The sequence below is a fragment of the Gallus gallus genome, chromosome Z (genome assembly GCF_016699485.2).
Source record: "Gallus gallus isolate bGalGal1 chromosome Z, bGalGal1.mat.broiler.GRCg7b, whole genome shotgun sequence".
Lineage (NCBI taxonomy): Eukaryota > Metazoa > Chordata > Aves > Galliformes > Phasianidae > Gallus > Gallus gallus.
In genome coordinates, this window is record NC_052572.1 from 52,996,327 (window position 1) to 53,014,235 (window position 17,909).

Sequence of the window (17,909 nt, forward strand, 5' to 3'; positions counted from 1 at the left end):
TGGAATGGTTTGAGTTGGCAGACCTTAAAATCCATACAGTCTAACTCTCCTGCTGTAGACAGAGACATCCCTCATTAGATCAGGCTGCCCAGGGCCTCATCCAGCCTGGCCTTGAACATTTCCAGGGATGGGGAATCCACACCTTCTGTTGGCAGCCCATGCCAGGGCCTCACTACACTTTCTGTGAATAATTTCTTCCTTGTATCTAATATGAATCTACCCTCTTTCAGTTTAAAACTGTTCCCCATTTTCCTATCACTACATGCCCTTGTAAAAAGTTTCTTTACATCTCCCTTATGAACCCCTCTTAAGTACTGAAAGGCTGCAATAAGGGTCTCCCCAGAACCTTCTCTTCTCCAGATGGAACAAGCCTCATCCTTTCTTCACGGGAGAGATACTCCAGCCCTCTGATCATCTTTGTGGCCTCCTTTGTTGGCCCACCCCCACAGCTCCACATCCTTTTTGTTCTGGAGGCCCTGCATCTGGATGCAGTACTCCAGACAGTCCTTCACAAGGGCAGAGTAGAGGCAGACAATCCCCTCTGTCTTCCTGCTGCCACCCTGCTTTTGGTGCAGGCAAATGATTGGGTTGCTGGGCTGCAAGAATGCACTGCCTGACAGTCCACGTCCAGTTTTTCATCCATAGCTACCCCCAGCTTCTTCTCTACAGGTCTTCTCTCAATCCCCTCATTCATGAGTCTGTACTTATGTTTGGAATTGCTCCAGTGCGGGTGCAGCAGCTTGCACTGAGCCTTGTTGAACATCATGGGGTTCACATGGAGGACTCTTACTAAGCCTGTCTAGAACCCATTGGATGACATTGCTTCTTTCTGTCATGCCAACTGCAGCACTCAGCTTGATGTTTTCTACAAACTTCTGGAGAGTAAACTCAGTCCCATCGTCGATGACATTAATAAATATGTTAAACAGCACTTGCCCAGTTTTGACCCCCTGAGAGACACTACTTATCACTGAACTCCACCTAGACATTAAACTGTTGACTGCAACTGCCTGGATAGAGTCATCCAGCCAATTCCTTATCACTGAGTGGTTCTGCCTTCAAATCCACACCTCTTCAGTTTAGAGGTAATGATGTGGTGTGGACCACATAAAAGGCCTTACAGAACTGCAGGTAAATTACATCAGTTTGTCTTCTTTTGTCCACTGATGAAACCACTCTAGGCACAATTTGCTCTTGGTGAATCAGTGCTGGCTCTCTCAGATCACCTTCCTCATCTTGCATATTTTTTAAGATACTTCCAGAAGGATCTGTTCCCTGATCTTCACAGGCACAGAGGTGAGGTTGACCATTATGTAGCTCCCACGGTCTTTCTACTCATTTAAAATAACTTTATCTGACTGACATGACTCTTCGTATATGATTGGGAGGGGCTTGACAATACCACTCCCCTCAGGTCCCTTGGATGCCTCTCATTGTCATCCTTAGATTTATGCAAGTTCAGTTTCACTGAGTGGTTTCAAAGAAATCTTCATTCACAGTGGGAGGGACTTCACAGTCCCAGTCCCTGTCTTGAGGGTTGGGGACTTGAGAGACTTGAGAGATGTGGAAATCGTGATTGCCAGCAAAGACTGTGGCAAAAACAAACACACAAAACAATAATAAAAAAGAAACCACAACCAAAAAACACTGACAGAAAAGATATACGTTAACATTTCTTCAAGTAGAACTTGATTGTATGTGGTAATATGTGGTTTATGGCCACCTAATCAGAACAACAGATCATTTCAAATAATATTTTTACCTATTTGTTTGATATAGAACCCCCCACTGATAACAGTGCAGCTGCTAAGAAGCATCCCAACACCAGTGTATTTCTACTAGCAAGCATCTAGGTTTCTTGAAAAATAAAGAAAATATATGATGGGGTGCTTACGACCTGTAAGAAGTTCATGCCTTTTACAATAGCTTCTGATAATTTCTCCGGTTAGAATGTATAACACCTGCTTAAACCTGTCTTCCTGTTATGGTGAGGTGCACAGAGATACCTCATCAGAAGAGCTCAGCCATCTGGGAAAGGCTCATCATGTTGAAGATCTGGGCCACAGTTCATTTAAAACTTTATGGTGGGAGGATGTTATATTTCAGTGATGGTTTTGCTTATTTCCAATCCTTCTCTTCCTAATTCCCCTATGCAGTATCATTTCCTCCTGCCGATAGGTTCTCATTGATCTCTTCTTCAAAGAGATCTGCCTTCCTGGGAAGCCTTCTGGGGCAGAGGTGAATGGTTTGCAATCTTCCACTTACTGGGGAAGCAACTGACATGGTACTAACATCTTTCTAAAATATCTGACCTTTTTTTGTTTTGTTATGTTTTTTAATTTAAAATAAGTTTTTGTTTTCATGCCTGTCATGCTGCTAAACAAATTTATCAGACTTCAGCTAACAGAGATAGGGATCTACATAACATTTTTTAACCCAACAGGTATGCCCTGAGTACCACAGAGCACAGAAGTCTACATAATGAGCAATATTTAATGCCCTTTCCTGGCAGCAGATAAACGTTACTTACCTCCCACCAGAGGGAGAAATTATGGCAGGATGTTGTTCTGACTATTTCTTCAGTCTCATTCCTCTCTTCAGAGGAGCTTTAGCCTGCTGCCTATTGTGAAACACTGTATGTATATCTATTAAACATGTCACCAAAGGTCCCATTGTGTTGTATTGCTCCAGCCTCTGCAAGCTTTTCTTTAAAACAACAGAGTGTTTCCTATCAGCAGGATTGTCTAAGAGGCTGATGTCTGGGCTTCCTGGGTAGGCTCATCATCCTCATCAATCAGAAGCCATGGGGAAGACTGATTTTCCAAGGCAACAGAGAGGGTCTGGAATCTGTCACCAGAATAATTTTCAGCCTGCCATCAGGAAACCTATTAAATCAGCAGAGATTTGCACACTTTCCAGTGTTGTTCTTTCCCTTTGTCTCTTTCTTGGGGAGCTGCACAGTGAGTGGAAGTGAATGAAAAAATAAACTGAGACAGAAGAAAACTGCTGCGCTAATTGTGATTGCCTGTGCTAAAGTGAATAATTTCTGTGAAGCAGTGAAAGGAGGCTGAAACAATCATAAATCCCAGACAAATACTGTGGCAAGTAGACCTGCTTTCAGGTTCATTTTTTTAATGAAAGTAGGAATTGCATATGATTAATGCTGGGATAATGCAATGCAGGTGGCCTCATGTGAATAGGGTGCCTTTGTCTTCTTTTCCATCAGTCAAGAGCCAACCAGCACATCTAGAAGATAATTCTCTTCCTAAAGCAGATGTTTTTACTTGGCCAAATGATTCTCATCCCATGTTTTTTGACTGCTTGGTCTAGACCTCATGGGCTAGGAAGAGACCTCCAGCTTGTGACATCTGGACAAACAGTTATTCTTTACAGCTGTGTGCTCACCATGTTACAGGAGATGAGTGGACAAGACAAGCATTTGCCAGGGATTATGGACCAGAACAGAAACAGAAGCCCTGCTGCCGCATTTATGGTAGAAGTTGCTCCTTCTTTTCAATTGTGGATTTTCATAGCGTGTCTTCTAGGACTGGAACTGCACCCTTCCAAGTGTACTTAATAGAGATGTAGCTCAAAAAGGCCCATCACTGGAAAGTTTATCATGCAGGCAGTGAAAAAAGACTGAAATCCTTGAGAAGGAGGAAATGAGGCTGCTGTGAAGCTCCCTCCCAAATTTGTGTAAAGCAGTTCTGTAACAGAGAAAGCAGAACCTCCTGTTCTGTTTATTTTTTTTTTTAATTATTTCTCTCTTTCTATTTCTATTCTGTTTTAACCTCTCTCTCTCAATCCCCTTTCCAGTCACAAAGTTAGAGTTCTTTCTTTTAGGGAAAAGAGTTATATAATATGTATTTTAAAAAGCAGTTCATACAGTGAATGAATGGCTTCCAAAATGGCTAAAACCACATAAATACAGTGTGTCTGAAGGCAGACCCAATGTTTTTCTAACCATTCACAGAATAAGTAAAAGTCTGTGGCGTTCCAGGTATCATGGAAGAACAATGACTTTCCAAACAGCACTCAGGTTAGCAGCTCATCCTGATACACTAGGATCATCCCCCATCATTTCTGCACCATTTTCTTTTCTGTTCCCTTTCCTGCTGCCTTTACCCAGCAGGGAAACAGTGGTTCAATATCCTCTCAGTGTTGGGTGCTGAATGATGATGATTGTTTCAGGCTTTTTCCTTTTTTCCTTCTGCTGCCTTGTAGCAGGATTTAACTGACAGGAGTTAGGTAAGAAAAGACTCGGGAACCTGCCTGCTGTGTTTGCCTCGGGAATAGAGAGGCAAGTTTATCCTGGCCACTTCTGGCATGCCTGCAGTGCCTGGTCCTTAAAAGCTCATGACCTGTTTTTTTTTTCACCAGTGGGCACAGGCACCAGCATGGGACTGGGAAGTGAGAAAGCTCCTGCAATATATCTCTTTGTGAAGATGTCTGCATAAAGTATTGCAGGAGTGAAAGCCTAACTTTTGTCTTTGAAAAGATCTGCAACAATGAGGTGATGAATTATCTTAGTATGATGGTGTGTCCCCAGCCCAGGCCAACTTTGTTAGGCAGGCTTGCTGGTACCCATAGTTCTGCTCACACCGAGCTTTGCATGTGCATCATGAAGTGTTGCCTTGTATGAACAGGTTGAAGATACAGGTGTGTTCTGTAAACACACAGGCACACTTTGTATTTGTAATGATATTGGAGTATAAATTGTGTGTGAAGGGCTGCAGAAAAACTCTATTTGCACACGTTTTTTAGTCAAATCTTCAATAGGCCCTGTTTGGTATGCTCACCACTTTTCCAGCCATTCTATCTGCAATCAGCAGGAATGTAAGTTTTACCAGTGAACACAGTAACAGTCATCCTTTTTTAAGGGCTTGTGTACCTACTGAGACAATTGAAAAAGGGCTTCATCCTGGTTTGAGTGTTGCAGAAGGATGCACTCAGATAAAAAAGAAACTGATCTCCTGTAGAATGTGAGATGTGCGTAGGTGTAGAACTTGAATTTTTTAACCTTTCAAAACCCACTTGCAGCAGACTGAATCAGTAGACCTTTACTGACCTTTGGTTTGTTTCTGCTGTAAAACCTTACACTCAGCTCAAACATAGGTGGTAACGTTCCTACAGCTTCTGTCTCCCCTCAGTTGCCTTCTCACTCATCTGAGCTTGTACCACCATATTGTGGCTGCTGACATGAAATGGTGTGACACCAGTAGCCATCTGGCATACAATACATTTATGTATCAGAACACAATAGTTCATGCTGCCTTGTAGGCTTCATGAGAGATCACAGAAGTAAGGAAGCAAGCAAGCAAAGGAAATTCAGTTAAGGAATGTAAAATGATACAACTAGGAAGTGTGCTTAATTTTAGAGCAATCCCGTTTTCAAAAACAGGTAAAAAGAATACCAAGTCTTATGCATACGGATGAGTTACCACTGACAGGCCATCAACAGTGCTTGACATCTGTCACAATTTGATTGTAAGAGGCAGTACTTGTTCCAGCATGGAAACAACCCTATCAGGTTATTCTGAATAGTAGATACTTATTAGCTCAGTGGTTGTTTCTACTTTGTCATGAAATAGAAGCTGCAATTGGCCATAAAAATAAATAAATAAAACAAGGAGAGAGCTTCATAGCTTCCCTGTGGGTCTGAGAGAAGATCAGGCCAATGTCACCTGAAGATGGTTTCTCTATATACATTGCTTAGATTTACTTAGAGACAACTTATTACATTCTTGCTAGTGCAGAATTAAAACAATTTAGCACCAGTGCAAAGGAAAAAAAAATCACAGAATCGTAGAATCCTTAGAGTTGGAAGGGGCCTTTAAAGGTCATCTAGTTAAACTCCCCTTTAATGAACAGGGTCTACAGCACAATCAGGTTGCTCAGAGCCCCATACAGCCTGGCTTTGAAGGTCTGCAGGGATGGGGCATCCACCACATTTCTGGGCAACCTGCGCCAGTACTTCACCACCCTCACCGTAAAAGACTTTTTTGTTTATATCCAAGTTCTGTATGAACATGAGGAAAAACTTTTTCACTCTGAGCATGACAGAGCACTAGAACAGGCTGCCCCGTGAGGGTGCAGAGTCTCCCTCTCTGGAGATATTCAAGACCCATCTGGAATCTTTCCTGTGTGACCTGCTGTCAGGAACCTGCTTTAGCAGGGGATTGGACTTGTTGATCTCCACAGATCCCATCCAACCTTGATGATTCTATGGTTTTGTGTGATTCTGACTGAAAGCAAACCAAAATTGTATTGCAGAGCCACCCAGCTGTTGACTAGAGCTTTGTTCACTGTTTTGCCTTCGCCTCTATAATCTTTTGATAGCAGGTCATACAGAGGACTGGCAGGAATGACAAGGTCAGATCCTTGGGGCAAAGGGTAGATGAGACTGGTGTCTTGCAGTCTCATTTAGTTGAAAGGCAATCTATGCACTGAGGCAAGGAGGGAGAGAAGAACAAAATCAAAAAACAAATCTATAGCTTGTAAATGAAGTAAGCTGAAGTTCTGAGTGTTCATTTTTGACTCCCTGCATGGCCATTTGTATTCTACCACTGTATAACTTCTGGACTACTCAGGATCCATAGCTCACTACTTGATATGTTCAGACAGACCTCACTGGGACCCTTCCAATTTTATTTTTCTCTGATGTTTCAGAAAACTAAACACTGAAACTGTTAGGCATCTCACTGACCCAAAAATATACCTCAGTCCATAGCTTGCCTTGATATGTTCCTTCTCATTTGTTTAAGATTTTCAACTGAGTGGATATGGAGAAGTGAACAGAGCTCCATGGCTGCTTTGAGCTTTGAGAGTTGAATTGCATCAAGAATTTTTTTGCTTAGTGCAATGATAATTATCTCTATCAGAGATCCCCACTGTACCAGAAGGAGCGGAAATTGGCCTTTCCAAAGATGTTATGATTTCTCAGGTGTACTTCTTGAGTGAACTTAGCATTAGTAGTTTGTTTACAGAAGTGAGATCTCTAATGTGTTTCCATAGGTGTGTTAGTTAGTTGATAAATTGTGATGGCTCCTTTGGAGCTATTCAGTACTAATGTACAAACATGGTATTTTGTTCACATAGGTACTGTTTCGATAAAGCATATGACACTTTCCTGAAAGGCTGTTACATTTTTGCTCGAATTTTAGTAGGAGGAAGTCAGTCTTTTTTCAGCTGAAAGGATTGATGTGGTATTTATCTTTTGACTGGGAATTGGTATCTCGTGTCTAATAAAACTGCAGAAAGAGAAGACCCTGCACCTTTATCTCCCATTTGAAGGAGTGAAAGGCAGATATTAGAGGAATCTTTGTCCTTGTCATTGATGAGATACGCAAACATCTGCAAGAAGGCAGCTTTCTACAGTGACAAATGTACTGTTTTACTCCAAAAGCATTCTTAAAATAGCACTGTTTTGTTTTGTTCTACATTCATGTGGATCAAGAGCAGAGGTAGGTCTACTTTTTGTGAATGTAAAGTGCAACAGGACCATAGTAGCTACTCTCTTATTGTAATGATATGATGTAATGATAAGATCTTTGCTTCTGAAACAGGTGAGACAACCTGGATCCCTATGTGCCAGACCCATCTCTGCCTTTCTCATTTCCATCAATTGGATAGAAATACATAGAATACATATACATAGATAGAATACAGTGATTTTGAATTATGTAGTTTGTAATCTCTGTTGCTCCAGACAACTTTGATAACTTTATGTTGAGTTACAACAAACTCTACATTGGAGTAGGCATCTCCTGGTTGAGGTGGACTCAAAAAAAGAAGAAATTGGAAGCTTTCTTACATTACATTATGTAGTTCAGGAAAACACGGAGTCCTTGAATGATATTGGCATCTACTTTCATTGCTGCTTTAATAATGAAGAGACAGAAAAGGGGAGATGTAGCATGTTATGTCTGAAAAGCTCATAATACACGGATTGTAAGTCTTGGAGGAAAACCCAGAAAGGAGCATAGAAGATCTGCCTGGGCAGAGATCTTGAAAAGCACAATTCACACAGCCTACTTTTCGCCTTCTGCACCTGTACATTAGTTGGCCTCCGAACCAAGATAAATCTGGATATTAACTTGCTGATAGATTACATTACTAGATCAGAATAGTTAACATGGAGTTTGCAGTGTAAGACAAGGCAAGGAGTCTACACAAAGTATAGATGTCTGAGATAGGTATGTAAGCTCACCAAAGATGGGTGTGTGCCTTGCCTGGAGCCTGATGCGATTTTGGACTCTCTTACTTGGCCATGATTCACACACTGTAGGAAATGTCACTGATGAAGCTGTAGACAGAGGGAACTGAAGATCGTAGTGGGCTTCCACTTGGCATAATGGGAAGCGAGGTAGCCATCAAACACGGAAACGTCTTTGAGCTCAAATCTGCATTTAACCATCCCTGTTGGCACATCACCCTGGTGATGATACCTGCTCTTTCAGCCTATCTAGCTCATTTTACACTTTACACGTAATTAATTTGCTGGAGGAAAGTAAAAAGGTTGGAGTTGCAGTTTGATATTTAGATGAGGGAGCGTGAAAACAGAGACACAGTTTGTATTTTGTATTTTGTTTGAAAGAATCTCACATACTGGTGTGTATTTTGGCTGCAACGGAAGACCAAGTGTGTGTCACATTAGCCAGAAGGAGTAATCTGCAGGTATCTCTGTAACATGAAAGAGGTTTGGCCAGGAACATTCAGATAAGAACTGATTCCTTTGGATATGATTCACGCTGCAATAAACATTTGCATATGAAAGTACTTTGTTTATTGAAGACTTCAGACAAATACTAGCCCAAACTTTCCTGCCAAATTAGTGATTAAGAGTCTTGACTTCTAGGCAGATGAAGGAATCCTGCAGTATTTGCTACAAGGTTTTTTTTCTTGATGACAAATTCACCTTTTTTTTTTAAGCACCGTAACATTAAGTAAAATGGTAGAGGTCAACTAGTAAACCAGCCATAAACTAATACGTGCACTGTGGCCAAGATAATAAAAAGCTTCTCCCCAGCAATATCAATAATATGATGTTAGTTCTGGTTCTGAAGTGATGCTGCAAAATGAGTGGCCCATTCCTTTTCCAGTGTGATTAGCTGCAGGTGTTTAGATAATAGCATGAAAGTCATGCTGCTGTTTAAAAACCCTGAAACGTCAGTTGCTCTATCTGTTCAGTCTAAATACGGTTCAGCCACAAATAGTAGTACCAAAACATCCATCTCCAAGGCTTTCTGTCATGTAAGGCACGGTGAAACGAGTTGCCATCTTTTACTCTTCTCAAAGTGTACAGTTCTAAAAGGGAGGCTATTTTAACAGTAGTTATTGAGTGTTTAAGAAAGAAATGTATTTCTAAAGTGATTTTTCTGGCCTATATACAAAACTTTTTACCTGCAGAATTTCCTCAGGGCATAACTGTTTCAAATAACCCTCTCACTGCTGACTCTGACACCTGTGATTTAGAAGGGGAATTTCCATAACATCCTCTGAGGTCTAAGCGCACATATTTATGCAGCCCTCTTGAAGACAGGCATGAGGTGCTATTTATCTGCATTACAGAATGAATTTTGTGTTAAAGAAGTTCTGCTGATTTGACTTAATTACCTTACCTGAAGCAATGGCATGTGGAAATTTCCATCATTCTTTGCTTGATTAAGAATGCTCAGGATGTTCCTATTAATCTTTCTCTGCAAGTCATCCTTAGAAATGCTCTTCTGTAAGCTTTTGCAGAAAGTAACTTTACATGACAATATTTAGGAGAATTTTTTTCTTTTATTCTTTTTCTTTTTGAACCAGTAACAAATTGAGCACTGCTTCTGCTGGTTGATTTTGTGTTTCTTTTTCCTGTGTAAAAACTTCATTGGTGTCAGTGAGATACTAAAAACTACAGAAGGATCTTAGGAATTGGTACTCCTATGCCTGAGGTCAGGAGGACTAAGAATTTACTTTCCATCAGGTCAGATGCAGGATCTGTTTGGATATGTGCTCTGCAACCTTGCCCTTGCAAAATGCACTTTCATTTAACATTTATACCACGTACTTGTCAGATCTCACAGAATCACAGAACTGATGTTTTTTGGGGAAACAATGAGACTGTCTAGTCTTATCCCTTTCTCATGAAGTGGCATAGAACAGTCCTGTGAAATTTTGAGCATCTCTGCAGAGGGACACTCTACTTCCTTTATGCGCACCTTTTAAAAAATATATATTTTTCTTATGATTACATGGGATTTACTGTGTTTCAGTTTGTGCCCTTTTCCTCTTGTCCTGGGCACCACGGACTGGCCTAGCTCCTTCTTCCTCTTTCCCTTTCACAAATTACTTATGCATACTACTGAGACACTCCCTAGGCCCCTGATCCTTCTTTCCTCCGTGCTGAACAGTTTCAGCTCTCTCAATCTCTCTTTGTATAAGAGATGCTTCAGTCCCTTAATCATCCTCTTGACCCTTTTAGCTGGGTCACTGCAGTAGCTCTGCATCTGTTTTGGATTGGAGAGCCCAAAGCTTGGCACAGCACTCCAGGTAAGGTGTAGAGGGCTGAGAAAGGGAGGGCTGAGTAGAGGGAAGAATAAGCTTCTGCAGTCAGCTGGCAGTGCTCTTTCTAATGCAGCCCAGAAGGCTGTTGACATGCTTTGCTGGACGTGTTGTTCACTACAGCCAGAAAGATGATGGTTTTTGCCCTTGTTTTACATCTCTTAAGAAGTAAGGATTGAAAAGGTGTCCTGAGCTTCAGCCACTTATGGGTTCATCCTGTGGTCTTACCTAGGGATACTGGAAGTAGTGCTGATTCCAAGCTCCTCACTGATCAGTGATCACTTTGGCATTCTCTGTCTTTATTTCAAATTAGACATTACAATTGGGAGGGGAAAGAAGACAAAAAAGACCCAAGCTTATCATATGAACAGATTCAGTGTTTCCTTCTTTCCAAGCTACCTTGGAAGCTCCAGAAGACATAAGGACAGAAGTCCTGCTCACTCTTCCAGCTTGCTCTTGTAATTGTGGTGTTCTAGCTGTATGCACATAAATTCTCTGGAGCCTCCACTGGTCAGCAGCTTAAAACAGAAGCTGCTATCCAGGGGATGCTAACAGTAAAGCCCAATGTTTAGGGAGACGAAGGAATTTAAAAAATGTTTTCTACAGCAAAAGTAATGCAGGAGATTGGAATTCAAATGTGCTGTAAAATTTTGTTTCTCATAATACATTTCCTTCCATTTCATTAACAATGGTACCACAAAGCAGCATTCTACCCACGTAGAAGGTGCCTTTGAAATCTGAGGTGAATTGAGAGCGTCTGTGAAGATCCTGGAGTTTTTTCTTGCTCTAGTAGGTGTTCTGTGTGTTGAGTAGCTGTAAAATCTAATGCTCAACATATTCAAAATCTTGGTCTTGTCTAAGGAAGAAAAGAAAAATAAGTCTGCAATTTCATTCTTTGCATGATGAACAGAGGTGGCATTATAACTTAATGATAACCTGGAAGAGTGCTTTGAGGAAAAAAAACCATCTCGTTCTGCTGTTGAAATCTGGTTCATAAGTAACTAGCATATTACACTGTCTAGATGGCTCTAAGTGGAAAGAAACTGAGAGATAAGCTTGATAGACTACTGAACCCAAAGGAGTTTAATAATCAGCAGAAATGTTTAGTGAGAGGAATCCAGAAATTAATGGGTTGTCAGTGATTTATACACAGAAAAGCTCCTTAGTGATGTACCTGCTGTAGGAATGTGTGACACAACCAGGCTGCATTGCTTTTCTGCTTTCTATCAAATTCTAGCAAATCTTGCTTGCAATTTCAGTCAGCTTTTCTTGCATCCAAGGAAAGAAAATATTGATTAGGCTGAGTAAATTTGTCCTCAAAATGTTGAGGAGGCAAAATGATAGTAGACACAGGCTGATGGTAGCAAGGGAGTACAAACATTTCAGCTGGTTTGTTATGGGGTGGATCTCTGGGTGTCTTCTTTTCCTCCACAAGTTTCCCAAAAGTGTGGAAGTATCTAGAGGCTTGCAATTAGCTTAGCTGGATGGAGGCAGTCATATTTATTATTTCCCACCTGTCTAAAAGCCATTCATAGATGCTCGATGTTGTTAGACATAAAATGATCAGCTTCCCCATGCTTCTATATGAGGGATGTAAATGCACCATTTCTCTTTCACATTTTGGAGGCACTGGAGGGTTGCTTTCAGATCAGGGCTGCTTTCAGTTTAGAGCTTGGGAAATGCTCTGGAAAAAGAAATGCAAGTGAAATAAAAAAGAGAGAAAAGCCGAAAAGCTCACATCTTCACAAATTCCTTGGTGGTTGTTAGGGACAGTGACTATTCTGACAACTGTCCTTGCCAGGGCAGTTCAGGAGTTACCCTGACATACTGCAGATGTCTTTACCTGTAAGAATAAGTATTCCACCATCTCTGCCCTGGGAAGAATAACTTGTAAAGACTGTGAAAATCTCTTCCCCACACTTAATCTCTAAGAATCCTGATGAACAATTATTTGAAAGAATTTTACCAATGTCTCTTTCCAGCCTAAGCCTTATTGAGTGGGGGAAATGAGGAGACATGGCATCATGGTGGTTTTCCTACATTTTTACAAGGCTGTCTTCTTCTTGTGCTTTTTCTAGGGGCTACCAAGGACATGGGGAAGATGCTGGGTGGGGATGAAGAGAAAGACCCTGATGCTGCCAAGAAAGAAGAGGAGCGACAGGAAGCCCTCAGACAAGAAGAGGAGGAGAGGAAAGCCAAGTATGCCAAGATGGAGGCTGAAAGAGAAGTTATGAGACAGGGGATTCGAGACAAGGTAGGGATCTGGCTTTCAGAATGCACTGCGTGACTTACGGTGCTCAGTGGAGAACTGCTATTTTCAGCTGATTTGTAACCAGTCCCCTGAGTAGCCAGGTAAAGCCAGGTGATTACTTTGCCACAGTGAGCTTTCCATTTTGTGCACTGTCCTGGATCTCTGTCCCTGGATAAACACACCTCCCATACTGAGAAGCACTGCAGTATTGAAATAGGGAGTGAAGGTGTGGGGTGAAAACTCTTTATCTCATCTTCTGTTAAATGCTCACATTATTTCAAATGCTGCAGGCTTCTTTATCCCTGCACATGTGCTCTCCGAGCTTACATTTGCCGTTTATGAGAAGTGTCATCATTCACTGTGCTTCTGAGAGATAAACTCTATATTGCTTTGGAGGCTTTATTTGTGTTGATGGTTGAAATGGGACCAATCTACTCTACTTCTTATATTTAGGCTTCCACTACTCACAGGGAAATCGACTAAGAAAAGAGCGGTTCAGTTACCTGAGGAACTTAACCACTGAGAAGCAATCTCTTCTACTGAATTTAATGGTTGATTCTTGGAATGCTACAATTTAATGTGAAAACAAAACAAATAATTGTGAAGATTCAGGATGAGACTGAAAAGAAACGTATTAAACAAACCTTTACTAGAGAAATTACCTTAATCTAAGATAGCTGAACCCATTGTTACAATGCATTGGGTTTTAGGGATTTGTGCAGTTTTGCTTCCTCATTCTCAAGACCAAATCAAAACAGCCTCTTCAGAAAAAAAATAAATTTTATAGGAAGAGGTCCTGAAGCTCAGATAACTTGTAAACAAGCGTGGCTAATGGTTGATGGAGGAGTTCCTGATAGTGAAGTCCTGTGCCATGGTTTACATCACTTGCCAAAGAATAAAATGTCTGGAAAGGAGTAGAGGCTGAGTATGAGGACAGGGTATGGTGGTTCAGCTCCCATAGCATGTTCGGTAACAATTTTAGACCAAAACTTGTACATTAAATGAGGAAGTCCTGCTCAGTATGAGATGTACCATGTGCTGTGCCTACCTCTGTGCAGCTTACAGTGCACTAGGAATGTATCTGTGAGAAAGCTTCAGGTCTCACCGCAGTGCTGAGAGTGACTGTGTCTAAACAAAAGAATGACAACAGGAGGCTGAACTTCTCACACAGCCATGGTGATTCAGGACAGAAGTGTGAATTTGGATGGGTTGTTCTTGAGTCATAGTGCATCTTGGAAAGAGGTATCAAGAATTGTTCTGCAAATAAAGAATTTGGGGCTTAAGCTTCTAAGAAGACAGAACTTAACGTGAATCATCTGGCTCTGACTCTGCTTCTGCCAGACATGGGTATTCATATGATCCTTGAAGAGAGGGTATTAATTATAAGGCAGACAGATTCAGAACTTTAACTTTGTCAAAATCTGTTGTTTTTTGGGCATATTTAGTGAATATATATCCCTGTAATGTAGCATTTAAATATAAATATGTTAACGTATGCACTGTGTGGTTAATGTACTTTGTGTGTTTCTAAGTATTGACACAGGTCTGATTTTGTCATTAAGAAGTTGCAGGTCTAATGCCTTTTTCCCAGTAGTCACTATCTGTTCTTCTATGCAACTGAAGTGACAAGATAGATGGGGATTGCATTTTTCCTGATGTTAAGTAAACTGTAATGAAAGCATTTAAGTCACCTGAGGTGTTCACTGTTAGAAATTATGGGTGACCTTGACTGTTGGAGAATGGGTTGCAGACAGTTTAAGCTTGGCTGAAACATCTAGCCAATAGCAGTTTCCCTGGGATATTGACAGCTTTGCTGAGTCAAGCTGAGTACTGGGTGTGGAAGTCTCTTGGAAATAGATTGACATCTGATCAATACTGCTTTGAGTGGTGAACGGTTGCCTCTGCAGAGAGGGTAAATAGGGGCACTTGGAGGAATGTTGTTTGACCTCAGTAAAAGGTCTGTACTGCAGCTTTTATAGCAATGTGGTGGGTTACCTTTGAGATTAGCAGCAGAGTCTTGTGAAATGCAGGAGCCCTATTCACTGTGGTTTACCCTCATAGGGATAATCTCAGGTAGCATAGTGTTTGAAAGAGGAAGCTGTTTTCTGCAGAATCAGAAAAGACAGATAAGGCTATAGAAAGAAGCAGACTGGGATTTCTTTTTTTTTTTTTTTTTCTTTTTTCTTTTTTCAGCTAGAGAGATGTGAAAGAGAGAGATTACTTTATCCTGACAGAGATCAATTTGATCAAGTATTGTAACTCGGTGACTAGAATTGTGAAAACAGTTTTAAAAGACTAGAAAAAAGCAATTGATTTATTTCCTTCCTTGTTCATTTAGAAATGACCTTTGACTCTTTACTAACTTCACTGAAAACAGAAATGTAAAGGAGTAGAAAACCAAAACACAGCTTCTGTGTTAGACAACAGAGTCTGTTGTTAGCAAGTATGAATTACATCCAAGAAGTTTTAAATGTTAGACGTCTCTCAGATGATTTATTCCTTTTTATGCAAAGGAGTAAGAAATGAGCAAGTAAATTGAGAGTGTGAGTAAAAATAGATTATTTATTCAGAAGAAAAGTTTGAAAGTATAGCATCTGGGTCACAAACCCACAGCCACAAAGACACACCCTTAGTGTGGCCCAGGCACAGGTCAGAGCATAAATGGCTTCATGAATCAGCTAGTATTGCTCTAGGCAAGGTTAGCAGAAGCAGCTGATTTTTCATGTTGTTTTGGACTTTTTACCTCGGTACTTCAGCAAGTGTGATGAATACCATCTCTCTTTTATGGCTTTAGGAAAATGTAGCTGTGGTAGAGCTTGAAGGCAATGATGCAGTACGTAGGCTCCTGCTAACTTCGGGTTTTTAATCCAGTCTGATAAACTGAAATTACATATGAACTCAGCCAACGTGGCAGCCATGCACAAGAAACCTTTAGGGTAAGGAAAGAATAGATTATACCACAACCAAATATTTTTTCATTAAAAAATACAAAGCATTTTTGTCTGGAAATAATTTTCAAGAATGACATTTGGAGATGACATTTTGAATTTTTTTGGCACCAGTTCCTTCCTGACATTAAAGCCAACTCCTACCTAATATTAAAGTTCAGACTCTGATACAAAAACGGATTGATAGCGTGTGAAGAACTTCCTCCTACTCCAATGCGTATGTTTGGAGCTCACTTTCTGGCCTGATCCAGGTCTGACTCAGGCTTGATCTGAACGCTGCTGCTTCATACATCTTCTGGACTCCTTCACAGCTGTCTCTGGGGAGAGGTACCGCACTTGATTGCCACAGACAAGACTGCTCAGGGGTCTTTGATGCCCCTGAGCCAGATGAGTGAGGTTCTGATGCCCAGATGGTGGGGCAGTGAATAGCTAGTATCCCTTTTAGCTTGATCAGAGCCAAGCACCAGTACTATCATCACACCATGCAAGAGCAGCCATCTTGTTTCCAGTGCTCTTGGGTTCAGTATCCTGCTCCATAACCTTGTGTTATATACCTGCATACCCAGGCTGTGAAAGCTATTTACTTTTGTCAGTGTAAAGATCTATAATTACTTAATTACAAAACTAATTGTTTCCTCCATTGTGGTGGAACTCAGGCAGGAGAGAGCCCTAGGACATGCTCTGGAATTAACATTCCACCTATCTAGGCTGCTAGTGAGACAATGCCTGTAGTACAGCTTCCTGCAAATCTTACTCATGTTTTGGAAAACTGGTACTGCTGAGTGCATGCTAGAAGTTAGCAAGAGCTTGGGACTGTCCTCACAGTGATGGGTTTCAGTGAGAAAGTATTTAAGCATGGTCCTCTGTTGAAATGGCTTGGCTTCAAGACAGAATTCAGGTTTGCAGTAGATATTGTACACTCAGTTCTTAGTGTAAAATGGGGGAAGTGTCTCTGACCTAGCTTGCCTTTGACTAGCCTTATGTGCTGTAGAGAACAAAAGTAAAGTTTAGTTACACTGTAAAGAATTTCTGCCCTGGAAGCTGAGCCTGCAATCTGCATGAGAAGTGTAACTATGGCAAAGAGAAAATTCAAAATCTGGAAGAGTTTAAGTTGCCTCTACAAATGTAATTTATCTTGTTGGATCCTGTTTAAAAATTGTGACACAGTGCTTAGTGGCATGGTCATGTTCTGTTTGTGTTACTAGAAACCACACTTCTCCCATTGCATGCAATGAGCTGAACTGTTTGTTTAATAAGCAGATATTCAGTACTTCATCTCTGCCATCCCAGCCTCACTTACTAGGCAGTATTCAAATTCTTCTTGTTGTTGCTGTGCTTTCTCTAGCATAGTTGATGAAGATATCCATAAACCCTTTACCCAAGATAAATATATTTCCCTAATTCTTCCAAGATTTATTTGGGAAGGGAAAAAAATATTTCTTTGCTTTCTGTATAGAGTTAAAAAAAAATAAAAATTATGTATTTAAAGCCTTGGTGGCAAAAGAATGTTGAGATCTCTTTGCATCAGCTGGCCCCAGTCTGCAGCACTTGCTTGTCTCAGTGTTGGCTGGCAATGAGAAAATGGTGTTAAGAATTCTGGTGTTTATTCCTGCAGGCAGCACATCAGACAATAGGAAAATGTGCAGTCCTTTTTCTGGTTAAGTGTGAGTCCATCTGTCTCTTGATTAGAGCCATTAATTCTTAGCTCCCATTTGGGCTCTTAACTGCTCTCAGTTGATTAGAAATTTTCATCTGTAGGCAGTAAGATTCTCTGCAGTATTTGGAAATGTCCATGTCCTATGAAAAGCATGAAAAATTTCCAGTTCTTTGAAGATATTTAGGACTTCTGTAACTTCAGTATCTCCATGATTAAAGGTAGATGATGTCGGAATATTTGGATTACTGATAATTGAAGAAGTTAAGGCTTTTGTACTCTCCAGAAGGAAAGTATTCCCATAATACTGCTTTCTTCTTTCTTTTTATTTTTTTACTGCTTTCCAAACTCACTTTCGGTGATAAATCATTCAGACAAAAAGACAATCACAACTTTTAGCTATAGCCTTAGGTTCTTGTTTGATGTTATCAACATGCAACATAACCATGCAATAGAACTATTTGCTTTATATTTTATTTGCATATTTCCATCTGTGACTGGTCACAGGGTG

General features: G+C 40.7%; 1 protein-coding gene across 2 annotated transcripts in view; it reads left to right on the top strand.

Moving 5' to 3' along the window:
* CPLX1 (complexin 1) overlaps positions 1-17,909 on the top strand; it is a 103,637-nt gene that overhangs the window by 46,926 nt on the left and 38,802 nt on the right. For both annotated transcript variants that reach the window (XM_046905843.1, XM_424869.8), the window contains exon 3: positions 12,624-12,799. In XM_046905843.1, the coding sequence (XP_046761799.1) occupies positions 12,624-12,799 (176 nt within the window). The remainder of the gene's footprint in view (positions 1-12,623; positions 12,800-17,909) is intronic.